At 36.9% G+C, this 15,108-nt stretch overlaps 1 protein-coding gene across 5 annotated transcripts in view; it reads left to right on the top strand.

Annotated features, from left to right (window-relative positions):
• Window positions 1-15,108, top strand: part of ABCB7 (ATP binding cassette subfamily B member 7) — a 217,620-nt gene that overhangs the window by 177,588 nt on the left and 24,924 nt on the right. For all 5 annotated transcript variants that reach the window (XR_007188314.2, XM_048213375.2, XM_026487192.4 and 2 more), the window contains exons 6-15: window positions 82-350; window positions 983-1,071; window positions 1,164-1,251; window positions 2,252-2,426; window positions 3,327-3,484; window positions 4,039-4,202; window positions 4,361-4,490; window positions 7,901-8,072; window positions 9,650-9,753; window positions 13,925-14,032. Coding sequence is in view for 4 of the 5 variants with exons in the window: in XM_048213375.2 (XP_048069332.1) it covers window positions 82-350; window positions 983-1,071; window positions 1,164-1,251; window positions 2,252-2,426; window positions 3,327-3,484; window positions 4,039-4,202; window positions 4,361-4,490; window positions 7,901-8,072; window positions 9,650-9,753; window positions 13,925-14,032 (1,457 nt within the window). In the remaining variant the exon portion in view is untranslated. The remainder of the gene's footprint in view (window positions 1-81; window positions 351-982; window positions 1,072-1,163; window positions 1,252-2,251; window positions 2,427-3,326; window positions 3,485-4,038; window positions 4,203-4,360; window positions 4,491-7,900; window positions 8,073-9,649; window positions 9,754-13,924; window positions 14,033-15,108) is intronic.

Raw genomic sequence — 15,108 nt, 5'->3', positions numbered from 1 at the left:
CTTACTATGTACTTATCATTTTACACTCCTATGATCCTAATGTTTTTACAACGTATTTTTTCCTTTTGAATGTATTGCTAGATGGTGTATCAAGAGCTGGAGCTGCTTTTTTTAATGAAGTTCGAAATGCAGTATTTGGCAAGGTAGCCCAAAATTCAATCCGAAGAATAGCCAGAAATGTCTTTCTCCATCTTCACAACCTGGATCTGGCTTTCCACCTGAGTAGACAGACAGGAGCTTTATCAAAGGCTATTGACAGAGGAACAAGGGGTATCAGTTTTGTCCTGAGTGCTTTAGTATTTAATCTTCTTCCCATCATGTTTGAGGTGACTCTTGTCAGTGGTATTTTGGTAAGTAAAACATTTTTCATAACAAGCTTTTATCATTCTCATTGGTAGCTATTTAGTACTTGAAGCTGTTGTGCTATTGAATGCTCATGGTTTGAAAGCAAAATTCCACAGTATCAGAAGGGTTTTACAGTTAATTTAGTTATTTTGCCACAAGCTTCAAGGGACTGTCCAAAATCTTTATCATGTTATTGTAAAGAGCTGTTCAGTTCTACATATGGATCAGTCATTTAACTAGTGCTTGTAATTTTTTTCATTGGCAGAAATATTTGTATATGACTTGGACTGGTATGCTCAGATTATCTAGATTTTTATTCACGATTTATAACATTCTAAGCAATTTCATATTTTGTAATTAAAAGTGTGTATATGCTCTTTATTCCTTTTAAGGCTTATTGCATTATTTTTTTATCAGCATTTGACAGTAGTATCAATGTGGCAAGTGTAGTTTGGCTTTCTTCCCTTGCTACCTAAAGTAGCTTTTCTGAAGTATTTGATTCCTCACACAGTTAATTACTTATACAGCTTCCCATCAACATATTTTTTATTAAAATCTTTGGTATTTGCTGTTGTATATTATAAACTATTTGTCAAGAACAATGACTGTTTATCATTTCTTCTTTTGGCTTCTCCAGTATTATAGATGTGGTGCCCAGTTTGCATTGGTAACCCTTGGGACACTTGGTGCATACACAGCATTCACGGTTGCTGTTACACGGTGGAGGTAAAGTATTTCCCAGGAGCCAGTCAAGGTTCAGAAATTAGTTATGCTTTTATAGCAAAAATTTCATGCCTGTGCACATCTTTGTCTTACAGAACTAGATTTAGAATAGAAATGAACAAAGCGGATAATGATGCAGGTAACGCTGCTATAGACTCGCTGCTGAATTATGAAACTGTGAAGGTAATATGTTTAATTATACTTTCCTCTGCCTTTCACACTGCACAAAGATTTGTTCTGCCATTTAACTGAATAGGTGCTGTTAAGTTAGAGCATCCGATTAGGATAGGATCTCCAGGTATGATGGAGTAATTGTATTTTATTATTTTTCTTTATTTGGAAATTGGCCTCTTTTTCCACCTCCATTTTTGCGTGGCAGCATCAGAATTTTACCTTCTGAATTAACTTATAAGTAAGAAGAGTATAGTTAACACCTTGATTCAGAATGAACACTAAGCTAATCTAACTGACATGTAAGTTCTTGACTCTCTCTACCTCAGAGTACCTAGCATAGTGCTTTTCATTCTTTCATTTATGTGTTCATCTTTCCATTTATCAAATACTTCTGAATGCTTCTTATGTCCAAAGTACTATGCTAGGTCTTGTGATGGGGGAGGGTGGTAAAAAGTGATTAATATTTAATCCTTGCCCTCCCAGAATTAACTCCATCAAGTGGGAGAATTAAAGTAAGTATGCAGGTGACTATATAAGAAGGCATAATGGTGGTGGGGGCAATGAGAACTGTCAGTTCAGTTTCAGGGGACCAGGGGAAGGCTTTGGGAAGGAAATGCTATTAACAGTTTGTTTTTCTAAGATTTTATTTATTTTAAGTAATCTTTACACCCATTGTGAGACTCAAACTCAAAACCTAGAGATCAAGAGTCATCTGCTCCACCATCTAAGCCAGCCAGGCATCCCCATTAACAGCTTTTTTAGATCTGGGTTTATATTAACCAGGCATTCATCAAAATGAGGTGAATTTTATGGACTTTTCAAATACAGTTCATTGTGGAAAACTGCAGGAGTACCATAGTCCAATGTTTTGAAAGTCACTTTTTAAAAATGAAGTATGCAGTATAAAATTGTATCCATACATAAAGTCTGATGAAAAGGATACTGATCACTTAAAATAATAAATTCTAATTGTACTTGCATGTAATTACTATTTTTGTATATTTTGTAGTATTTTAATAATGAAAACTATGAAGCTCAAAGATATGATAGATTTCTGAAGACATATGAGACTGCTTCATTGAAAAGTACCTCTACTCTGGCTATGCTGAACTTTGGTCAAAGTGCTATTTTCAGTGTTGGTTTAACGGCTATTATGGTGCTCGCCAGTCAGGGAATTGTGGCAGGTAATGGATCTGCAGTTTTCACATTTACAGATGTTTTTCTTAACCTTTATAAATAAAGATTAATGAAAGGAATGTATATATTAGTCTTACTATAAAGCATATTCAGTAAGGTGCTTTAACATCCTTGTAGTATTTTCCTTTTTGTATCAGAATATGTTTTCTTAATTGTTTATAATTTTTTTAACTTCCTTTTGTTTGACACTACAAGGTTAGCACTAGCTCCCTCAGTAGTTAGGACTGCTACATACTGATTCTTTCAGGAGTAACTTCTTTTTTTTAGCATCTAATATTTCTAATTTCTCTTGTGGACCTGGAAAGCAATGTAATTAATTTAGTGTTTAGTCCAAAGGACCAAAATGCAGACACTTTTTTTTTTAACAATTAGTAGTTACACTTTAATCTAGAAAGATTCATTTGTAAAACATTCAGAAGTAAATAATGTCTCTGCCTCCTTTCTGTAACCTGCCCACTCAGGATTTATTCATTCACTGTGACCTTAATACATGGTTTATCATTCCCATCGTGATACTCATTTGTTCCAATTTTTTAATATATACTTTTTAAAAAATTTTCTATTTCACATTGCAAAGAACCTTGCTAGTGTCTTAGGAAGGAGAGATTTCTAGCCATCCATTTCTATCTTCCCTTAAACCAGTCTTTTTTTTTTTAATATTATGTATAGTATATGGGTGAGTGGTTCCCATTCTACTTACATCAAGTACCCTATATTCCTAAATAATGGATTAAAATGCTTTGAGATTTGAGTAGACTTAAGAGTTGCTTGTTATATGCATTTTGAAGTATATTCCAGAATAATAGACTGTAAACTTTCTATCTTAAGCTGGAAAAGTTTATAACATCTAAAACACCTTTTTTTTCTTCTGCCAACTACATATTAAGGTACCCTTACCGTTGGAGATCTAGTAATGGTGAATGGACTGCTTTTTCAACTTTCATTACCCCTTAACTTTCTGGGAACTGTATATAGAGAAACGAGACAAGCACTCATAGATATGAACACCTTGTTTACTCTACTCAAGGTAGACACTCGAATTAAAGTAAGTAATCTATTCAGTACCTTTTTAAAAGCATGTGAGCATCATCCCATTAATAGGATTATTCTAAAGGAATATTTACATCACCATGTTAGCAAACTGGTTTCTTTTTTGTAGGAATTGGAGCTATCATGTGTATTAAGAGGTTGTTAGAGCTTTTACTTCCATGTTAGAAACCTTACAGTGTTAGCAAATATTATACCTTAAGCTAAATTTTGTTAACTTGAATTATTTGTACTTGCACTTGATTTACTTCTGCTAAAAATGATATAAAATGTGATTGCCTTTCCTCACATCCTCAACTTCCTTACGCCCCTGCCCACCATCTCCCTACCTGCCCCCCAAAATTGCTCAAAAACCAAAGCATTTAAGAGTTTTTGACCTTAGGAGTGAAAAAAACCCAGATCTTCAAAAGCATGGTTGGAAGTGGTCTAACTCTACTTATAAACCTTCTCTTTCCCCATTATTTACATTTTTCCCACTGTGAATTAGAAAATTGCCTGCATGGCTGTACTCTACATGGTGTATAAAGTGGCTTTTTTTCTCTTCCCTACTAGGACAAAGCAATGGCATCTCCCATTCAGATCACACCACAGACAGCTTCGGTGGCCTTTGATAATGTGCATTTTGAATACATTGAGGGGCAGAAAGTCCTTAGTGGAATATCTTTTGAAGTCCCTGCAGGAAAGAAAGTGGCCATTGTAGGAGGTAGTGGGTCAGGGTGGGTAATTCACTTATTTATAAAATTCTGCATCATTGATTGATTATTCCCAATGTAATATTTTTTCTTTATCATAATAAAATGATTACAGTGGTTTTAAACAGGGGTTTCCTAATGCCAGTAAGAGCTAAATAACCTTTCCTTGTCTCCAATTTCAGAAAAAGCACAATAGTAAGGCTATTGTTTCGCTTCTATGAGCCTCAAAAGGGTAACATTTACCTTGCTGGTCAAAATATACAAGATGTCAGCCTGGAAAGCCTTCGGAGGGCAGTGGGAGTGGTACCTCAGGTATTTAAAAAAAAGAAAAAAGCTATTTGGGGGAAGATTTACTGGGTTGGTAGATCTTATGTTAGAATAATTTGAATTCAGAGAGTCAATATAGGGGCACCTGGGTGGCTCAGTCGGTTAAGTGTCTGACTTGATTTCGACTCATGTCATGATCTCAGGGATCATGGGATCGAGCCCCATGTTGGGCTCTGGGCTGGGTATAGAGCTTGCTTGGGATTATCTCTCTCCCTCTCCCTCTGCCCCTCCCTGCTCTGCTTGTGTACGGGCTCTCTCTCTCTCAAAAAAAAAAAGAAAAAGGAAAAAAAAAACAAACGGTCAATATATGCTAAGTAAGTAGAAAGCATTAGGCCCTGCAGTTTCAATTCTGTTACCAAAAAGACTAAAAAAATGTGAATGGAAAATCTGCATGATGGTGAGATTGTTTTTTGTCTTAGATAGCGTAATATAAAGGAAAGAGCCCAGACTAAAGACAAACAGATCTAGATTCTAACCCCAGCTTTAACGCTTTTAAGTTGTGTGGTCTTGGTCCTCAGTATCCTTATCTTTAAAATAATGGTAATAACCATTGGTCTTACAGGATAGAATTATGAATTAGAGATAATATCTTATAAAGCACCAAGCACAATGTCCATCACATAATTGTTTAGTAAATGAAAATTATTACTGTAATTTTGAACAATTTTTGACCTAGTGAAGCAGTTTGGCTGTCTGCTTCCATGTTTGTATGCCGTGTTTACCACTGTCCTCTTTGTACCAACATGTCCTCTTTGTGCCTGACCTGTAGTAAGTAGTTAGTATTTGTTGAACGACTTTGGAGGACAAAATCTGAGAAGACAACAAGGATGCCTTATAGGATATGAATTTTTCTTATGCTAAAAGCCAATAGAGAGACCTGGGAACAAGTTGCAGCCTAGAATCTGAATTAAATTCTTGGGAGAACTGTAAGAAAGTGATCAGACAGGGATATGTAACTTATAAAAGGTCCCCAAATGAACTGACACTGTGCACTGTCCTCCCCCTTCACTGAGAATCCCATATGTTCGTGTGCCTGTATTGCCTAGGGAGGTATTGAAATTCCAGCTCTTTCACACACCTTGGTTCTGGTTTTGGATGGCTGTGTAGGCCCCAGGAACCTGCATTTTTTAATGTGCTTCCTAGATGACTCTGATATAGGTTATCCATAGAGTCTATGTTGAGAAACACTGACCTAAACTGTGTATCCAGTAAATTGAATTCTGGGCTGTGTCTGCTTAGGGCCCAGTGTCCTCATCCATTCAACTAGATTGCTGCCATTTCTCTTAAGCTGTATAACAGTTACCCTTGACCTTTTGAAAAATAAAACATTTGTATTCACTAAGGAAAAATACACGTGGTTAATAAATGAAAGAAAAGATGCTGATCCTCACTGGAGGGCTTACCAATACAAATTAAATCAACAATGGAATACCGTTTTTCACCTGTCAGCAAGGATTTTAGAATTCATATCTAGTTTGGGCAAGGCTGTGTAAAATGGCTAGTCTGTTGTTTGGTGGAAGTATACAGCTTTCCTGACAAGCAACTTGGCAATATGTATCAAGTGCCAGAAAAAAATTGCTACCCTTTATTCCAATAATTCTGCCTCTAGGAAGTTGTAGTAAGGAAATAAACAGAGATGTGAACAGATTTTTATATGCAAAGATGTTCATTACACCATTATTTATAATATCAGAAGTTGAAATTCACAGTGTGAATATCCAACAATAGGTAGATGGTTAAATTTATCACCATAGGATCAAATGTCATACAACCATTTATAAATATGCTGCTTGTAAAGAATATTGAGTGTCATAGAAAAATACTCAGATACAAAGGTTCTTAAAAAGAGGATACCAAGCAAAATATAACATCCCAATTTTATAATACTAAATGAATACACGTAACTAGAGAAGAAAGGAGAAAATCAACCAAAACGTTGATAGTAGTTATTGATACATGATAGGATTATGGATTATTTAATACATTTTTATTTTACCATATCTTTTTGTATTTTTGAAGTTTCCAGTTAGCATTTGTTAGCTCTTTTTTGAATATAAAATATTTAAAAATAAGTATTTTCTCTTTATAGAACTTGAAGCTTATTGGGTTTAAGTACCATTTCAATATAAGAACATTTTATATTAGTAGTTGGTATAAAATGGTTAAAATACTATTTGAAGTAATATCTGAAACTGAGGCTGATTGTGATGTTAAAGAAGATCTTAATTATCTTGGTTAATGTGAACTAATGAAGCCATTTTATTTCATCTTACTGACTGTTGCCTTCCAACCATTTAGAGACTAAAAGGAAAGTGGGAGATGAATGTTCACTTTAAGTAAATTAACTTCAGTGTGCTATGTCAGAATGAAATGAAATATCAAATGCATGCTTGCAGTGACCTTTCTCCAGAAAATATCTATAGTGTGTAAATCCTTTGTTTTCTGTGTCCAAGTAAAAAACTTGTTTTGTTTTGTGTGTCCCAATTTAAAAGCTTCTGAGAAACATATAACATATTCAGCCTCATTAGTAATTAGGGAAGTGCTAATTTAAACAGAAATCACATTTTACCCCCTAAAGTAGCAATAACTGAAACTTATTAATATGCTGGGTTGTTGAAGATACGGGGATCTGACACCCTCATACACTATGGGTTGGAGAATGTATACCGTGGAGCATTTTGGAAGACAGTTGGGCAATGCTATCAAAGGATAAATGTATGCTTACCTTTTAACTCATCAGTCTATTCCTAGGAGTCCTTCTTAAAGAAATATGCAAGTATACAAAGTCCTATATACAATGATATTTTATTCCAACCTGGTTTGTAGTAGCAAAAATTTGGAAATTACATTAATGTCTGTCAATAGAGAAATAGATAAATAAATACATTGTTAGTATCATACAACTGTTGAGAAAGTGAGGTGAGGGAGTGCCTGGGTGGTTCAGATGGTTAAGCGTCTGCCTTATGATCTCTAGGTCCTGGGATTGAGCCCCATGTCAGGCTCCCAGCTCAGCGGGGAGTCTGCTTCTCCCTCTCCCTCTTCCTCTCCCCCTGCTTGTGCTCTGTCTGTCTCTCTCTTTCTCAAATAAATAAATAAAATCTTTAAAAAAAAAAGTGAGGTAGGATTCTGTTACTGACGTGATCAGTTTCCAGGGTATGTTAAGTGAAAAAAAGCAATTTATAAAATAATATGTATAGTATGATCCCACTGTGTTGAAGAAAAAAAGTATAGGGCATATAAATGCATCACAAAAAGTCTGGACTGATATTCAACAAATTGTTCATGGTGATTAGAGCTCAGAAGGGAAATGGGATTGCAGGGTGATAAAGGAGTTATGTTTTACTCTTTATGTCTTTACTAAGTTGTTTGAATTTTTTGTAATAAATCTGCTCCAGGATGCTGTCCTCTTCCATAATACTATTTACTACAACCTCTTATATGGAAACATCCATGCTTCACCTGAGGAGGTGTATGCGGTAGCAAAATTAGCTGGACTCCATGATGCAATTCTTCGAATGCCACATGGATATGACACACAAGTAGGGGAACGAGGACTCAAACTTTCAGGTAATCAGAGATTTTAGATCTGCTCCCACTTGTGTACCCCCTTCAAACTTTAATTTATCAGAGCCCAAAACGTAATGACAGAGTATACACCTAGTGCTCATCTAGTCACTTTCAACAGGTCCCAGTCTCAGCCATCACTGTAAATAATTCAACATGTTGGAAATAACTGTTCTCAAGTCATGCAGGTCTCTCTCTCTTTTTTTTTTTTCACTTGCAGCCACAAACTGTAAGTGCTTAACAGTAAATTACAAATACATGCTCAGGTCAGTGTTAACTTATCATCCATAATTTTGATATTAAAGGAAAGCCAACATCAGTATTCACGGGAGAAAGTAGTAAGAGTAGGGAAAGTAATTTGATAATAAATAGTGTATCTCATCATAATTTCCTAGATCATTATGGGATGTTTTCAATACTTTAGACTTCCTTATACTTGATATACTTAACTGCTGTACTTTCATTACAGCCACTTTCATTTTCATGTCCTTGTTGGTTCAGTGGTCAAGTAAATTTGGGGGCTTGTAAATTTCTATATAAGTGTTTAATTATGAGATTGATAGGTTTAATAATTATCCTATAATGACTGAATTTTTTGGAGGATCCATAAAAATGTTTTTTCACCCAAAATAATTTGAAGTCCAAAAGTATGGTATCTATACCTGAAAGTATTAATGTAACTCATATAAACACACTATATCCTTTACATTTATTTTTTATTCTAGTTTAATTTAGGGAGGAAATATATAATTAAGGGCTGAAGGTGAGGCCAAAAGAGAATGAAGAATACTCTGTGTGAATGGTAATGAGTCCCCATTCCTTTTCATTACAAACTGGCTTCATTTATTCACAACATTGATTAGGTACATACTATGGAACAAATATGGGCTTGCACACTATGATAGGAAGAGCATTGAACTGGAGTCAGGTCTAGTCCAAATTCCTCTGGAAGTTGCTCTGTCATCTTGGGCAAATCACTAAACCTTTCTGGGCCTCTGTTTCCTTTCTGTTTTAAAATTCTGCTCTTCTGGAGACCCATAGCAAATAGGTAAGGTGAAATAAGAGGTATCTAGTATATACCTTTAACTTCAAAGAGTGCTGTGAAAAATAGTATCTGTCAAAAGAGTCCTTGAGAAGGATACTGGCTGAATGGTACATTTTTGTTAAGAAATAAATGTAGATGTTCATAGTTTCATGTCTTCAAGTTGCCTGGTTTCAGATATTGAATTTGTTTTTGGCTTTGTTGATTCTCTAATATTGAAATTTTTCTATCTGTGGTTGCTGTCCCTTGGGAAGTAATATAAAGTAACACATGTAGTGGAATCAAAGCTGTTACTTCTCTTCCTTATTCTCTTCGCCCACCACAAAGTCAGAATCCAGAATTACATTGATGTTCCAGAAAGTATAGTTTGTTGAAGGATATCATATATGAACTTAGGCTCTTCCGAGTAAACTAAACAGTGGTCAGAGTAGAGGCACATGTTGAAGGCATTGCTTCGTGGTTATGATCAGTGGAAATACTAGAAACATAAAAGATGTCTTTATGTTATACTTCCTTAAACTACATTTTTCTTTACCAGGAGGAGAAAAGCAAAGAGTAGCAATTGCAAGAGCCATTTTGAAGGACCCCCCAGTCATCCTCTATGATGAAGCCACTTCATCATTAGATTCAATTACTGAAGAGGTAAATGATGATGAAAATGCAAAGCTTTTCAATTCTCAACGCTTAACTTTTCTTCTTGGAAGTTTCAGTAAAATGGCTACATTCTTTTGTATTTTGAATGAACTTCAGTAGGAGGTACTGTAGGGCAAAATACCTGGCCCTTTGTCCCCATATAGCAAGTGTTGATAACAAGAATGCCAGGTTGCACTGAACTATTACATTGCTAAGTCCATTTGCAAAAGTGTCTCCTTTTGGAACCTTCTGACTATTGTATTATCCTTGCATCTTGCAAAGCTTGTAAGAATTGCCTAATCTGCTGACAAAGGAAGAAGGTTTTAGTCTTTCTGCCACTTAACAGTCATGAAAATAGGTCACGTAAGTGATTGTGACACAGTATACAACAGAAAACCTTTCACTTATCATGAAGCAACTCACTGAAGTACAAGTCAGGCACGCACAGCCTGTGGAGCTGGTGTAAATTTATATTAATTTCACAAAAAATACTGCACAGCACCAAGATGTTGTGACACTTGATGTTGTGATACAATTCAGCAACTACATTAGACTTCATAACAACATCTTTGCATTAAATATAAAAGTCTTAACAGTAATGATTTCATGGACGGATCCCCTTAATCTAGAACTGAAGATAGGCAGATATTATCTGTCATTTACCTCCATTCATCTACATTTTACTTAAATATATAGGAAAAACCCAGCGTTGAAAGGTAGACTTAATTTCGCTTTGCAGCATGCATGGCATAATATTTGCATATGTCATTAAGTTTCAGGGCATATTATTCGATCTTCCATATGTTTAAAACAGTTAAATATCTAAGTGACTTGTTTAGCATAAGGATTTGTTGTATTTAAAAGGAAGCTTGGGGTACCTGGATGGCTCAGTCAGTTAAGCGTCCAACTCTTGATTTTGGCTCAGATCATGATCTCAGTGTTGTGAGATGGAGTCCTGCATCGGGCTCTGCAACGGGCGTGGAACCAGCTTAAGATTCTCTCTCTCCAGGGTGCCTGGGTGGCTGAGTCGTTAAGCGTCTGCCTTCGGCTCAGGGCGTGATCCCAAAGTCTTGGGATCGAGCCCCATATCAGGCTCCTCCACTAGGAGCCTGCTTCTCCCTCTCCCACTTCCCCTGCTATGTTCCCTCTCTCGCTCTCTCTCTCTCTCTCTGTCAAATAAATAAAATCTTTAAATAAAAAGAAAAAGATTCTCTCTCTCCCTCTCCTTCTCTTTCTATCCTTCCTGCCCTCTCCTATTCATAGGCAGAATAGGAGTCTGCTTAAAAGAACTTTATACCTACAAATGTATTATCCACATATACCACAAATTCAAAGTCCTGACAGTCATTATTTGAGTCATGTAGCTTTATTATATCATAGAGCATAACCCATTAACAGCTAATAGACAATCTCCCAATGGAATGAGTTACCAGAAGATTTGGTTAAATTTTAATGGGCCTTTTTAAAAGGTCCAGGGCACTTAGTAGGATGTCAGAGCTTAAGTTCTTGAGAATAAGGAAGATGAGTCCCCACAAATAAAATTGGCCCTGCATTTGATTTTCCATCTGCCTTAGTAAAATATAAGGTCTTCTCTTCCTGGGTAGCCATCAACTCTTCATAATTTTATTCCTTTAATAAATACAGTGTTTAGAAATATCTGTAGGGAGCCATTGGGTAGATGCCCAACCCCACACTGCTATTTCCATCCTGCTAGCTATACTTAGACCTGGGTTTCTAAGTATAGCTGAATATATATACAACTCTCTTACATTTTAAAGGCAATAAACAACAATGTGTTTCCCAAACAGATTCTTTTTGTTATGTTAGTCATCATTAGTTTTTGATGTAGTGTTCCATGATTCATTATTTGCGTATAACACCCAGTGCTCATTACAACACGTGCCCTTAAATACAGATTCTTAAATACAGAGAACAAATTCGTGCTTGTCAGAGGTGAGGTTGGTGGGAGGATGGGTGAAATAAAGGGGATTAAGAATACACTGATCATGAGCAGTGAGTAATGTATAAAATTATTGAATCATTATATTGTACACCTGAAATTACAATACTGTTAATTATACTGTAATAAAAAATGTTTTCCAGAATTCATTAAGAAGTCAGAATACCCCCGCCCCCCCTTTCCTTCTTTGTGCTCTTTATTTAGTTGGCTGTTCAGGGCCAGTGTCTCAAGAGTCATCCCTTCTGTTTATAACTGGGGAGGTTGGCTCATTTCTTCTGAATCTTGGATATTTTGGAGGAAAAAAAGCATTCTAAAAACCTGCTCTTCAGAATTATTTTGACAAAGATAGTCCCACACCATTTCAACGTGCCCTGCATAGAATGCTTGTGTTCAGGAAAGGCCAGAGGTGTTGGGAGGAAGCTGTCCTTGCTTCTGGGGCAAGGGGAAATGGAGCTAGACATTTCATTCTCAGCGTTATCACATTGTCCTTTAAAATGACAGCTTTGCTCTCTGTATAGCCATTTCCATCCTCTTGCTGTTTTTCTTTTTTTTCTTTCTCATTTCATTATAAGGGTTTTTGTTCTTTTTTGTTTTATTTTAGTTCCAGTATAGTTAACATAAGAGTGTTATATTAGTGTCAGGTGTACAATACAGTGATTTAGCAGTTCCATACATTATTCAGTACTTATCACGACAGTTGTACTCCTTAATTCCCATTACCTATTTCACACATCCTCCTTCTCACCTCTCCTCTGGTAACTATTCATTTCTTTTCTGTACTTAAGAGTCTGTTTCTTGATTTGTCTCTGTCTCATTCTTTCTCTCTTTTTTACTTTGCTTGTTTGTTTCTTAAATTACTCTTATGAGTAAAATTGTATGGTATTTTTTTCCTGACATATTTCACTTAGCATTATACTCTCTACCTCCATGCATGTCATTGCAAACGGCAGGATTTCTTTCTGTTTTTATGGCTGAATTATTTTCCATTGTATATTTAAATAAAAACTTTCTAATTTTAAAAATGGGCAGAAGACGTAAACAGATATTTCTCCAAAGAAACATCCAGATGGCCAACAAACACATGAAAAGATGCCCAACATCACTTATCATCAAGGAAATGCAAATCAGAACTACAATGAGATCTCACCTCATACCTGTCAGAATGGCTAAAATCAAAAACACAGGAAACAACAGGTGTTGGCGAGGATGTGGAGAAAAAGGAACATTGGTGCCCTGTTTATGGAAATGCAAACTGGTGTAGCCACTCTGGAGACAGTATGGAGGTTCTTCAAAAAGTTAAAATAGAACTGTACGATCCAGTGATTGTGCTACTGGGTATTTACCCCAAAAATACAAAAACACTAATTCAAAGTAAAACATGCACCCCGGGGGCGCCTGGGTGGCACAGCGGTTAAGCGTCTGCCTTCGGCTCAGGGCGTGATCCTGACATTATGGGATCGAGCCCCACATCAGGCTCCTCTGCTATGAGCCTGCTTCTTCCTCTCCCACTCCTCCTGCTTTTGTTCCCTCTCTCGCTGGCTGTCTCTATCTCTGTCGAATAAATAAAATCTTTAAAAAAAAAAAACATGCACCCCGGTGTTTATAGCAGCATTATTTACAATAGCCAAGATATGGAAGTAGCCCAACTGTCCATCAATTGATGATGGATAAAGAAGTCAGAATACTTTTGAAAAGGAAGTTTGCTCAAGTTACCATACACAGTTGTCTTTGTTGCCCTTTCTGTCCTCTGAGTTTGAACTAATGGAAAGCAAATGTTCCTGGACCCTTTGAATCTCCTTTCTATTGATTTGAAATTTTCTACATCCTATCACTTGAGTCTTATCTCATTTTACTTTTGTTCTCATTGGCCAGATAAACATCATAACTGACTATGTTCCTGATATCACTGGATTCATCATTATTGTTTATTTTTTATGTTTAAGTATAGAAATCTCCACCTTCTCCCAGTCTTTCTAATTTAAAGAAATGTTGCCTATCCAAAAGATCATTTTTTCCCTGATGATGTGGTCATATTTGCCTTCCTTTTTTGATCAATTTTCTCCTCTTCATAATTATTAGATTAGGTCAAATATTTGGTAGTGATATGAAGTTTATATAATACAGCATTCATTGGCATTTTATATGTTCCTTTAAGAAATGTATGATTGTTTTAATTTGCATTTACCTAATCTTTTTTCTCTACTCTTGTCAAACTTGCAGACTATTCTTGGGGCCATGAAGGATGCAGTCAAACACAGGACTTCTATTTTCATTGCACACAGATTGTCAACAGTGGTTGATGCAGATGAAATCATTGTCTTGGACCAGGTAAGAGATTTAACTTCAAAGTTTAGTATGTGGGGGATTTTTGGGAAGATGGCAGAATAGGAGGATCCTGAGCTCACCTGATCCCACAGACACATGTAGATAATCACATCAGTGCAACTAACACAAAAACACCCTGGCAGAAGAGACTTTGTAGCTTATTGCAGACAGGAGGCCACATTGAAAAGGGCAGGAGGGGCAGACACAGTCTGGAACCAAAATTCCACCAAGACTAACCACGAATGGAAGGAACACCACAAGCATGGAAAAGGGAGAGGAGCAGTCCCCATACCAGTCACCTTAGGTGGGGGTTGGGGAGAGCTACAATAGAAAGACACATCCCCAAAACATTAGTCTTTAAAAAGTCATGGGGCTTAACTTTCTGAGTTTCTACAATCAGTGGGACTTAATACCAGGTGCTTTAAAAATCAGCTGGCTTAGCTGTGGGAGACCCACAGGGCAATTGGAAACTGAGGCTTGGACCTTAAAGAGCCAGCAAAACCAAAAAAAAAAAACCCACCAAGATAGCATAGAAGCAGCAGTTCGACGGTGCCTAGGGTACACATGAAGGACCTTTAATTACTAATCTCAGAATGTGTGCTGGAGGGGCAGGGATCTTTAGGAGATTTCTCTAAGAACAGAAGAGCTAGTGAGCACCATTTCTCTCCTCCCTCCACCCCCAGCCTAGATAGCTAGACAGTCGCAGGAATCAGCAGGAACACTCTTCCACCTATCTTACCAACACAACTTACACCACATTCTGCATTCTGAGGGATCCGCCCCACTTAGCAAGCCTCCCTCCAAAGCAGTTCCTGCCAAGACACACACTGCAAGCAGCCCTGGCTGGACCTGCACCACTCCAAAGTGACTCCTATCCTGGGAAGAGGAGAAGATAACCACATACAGCAGTGCAGCTACAGCAACGGCAGACAGACTGGGCAGGCATGTGGTTTGACTGTTGGCCCCACTCACCATCAAAAGCCTCTCAGGAAAAGGCAAGAAGAGCACCTTGAAGGTTGATGCTACTGAAGCCCTAACAGATGAACTGGGGGCAGGCATCTGGTTTGACTACAGGCCCC

Source organism: Ursus arctos, chromosome X (assembly GCF_023065955.2).
Source record: "Ursus arctos isolate Adak ecotype North America chromosome X, UrsArc2.0, whole genome shotgun sequence".
NCBI classification, from domain to species: domain Eukaryota; kingdom Metazoa; phylum Chordata; class Mammalia; order Carnivora; family Ursidae; genus Ursus; species Ursus arctos.
The sequence above is the reverse complement of the archived record's forward strand: the minus strand, read 5'-3'. Positions and strand labels throughout refer to the sequence as shown.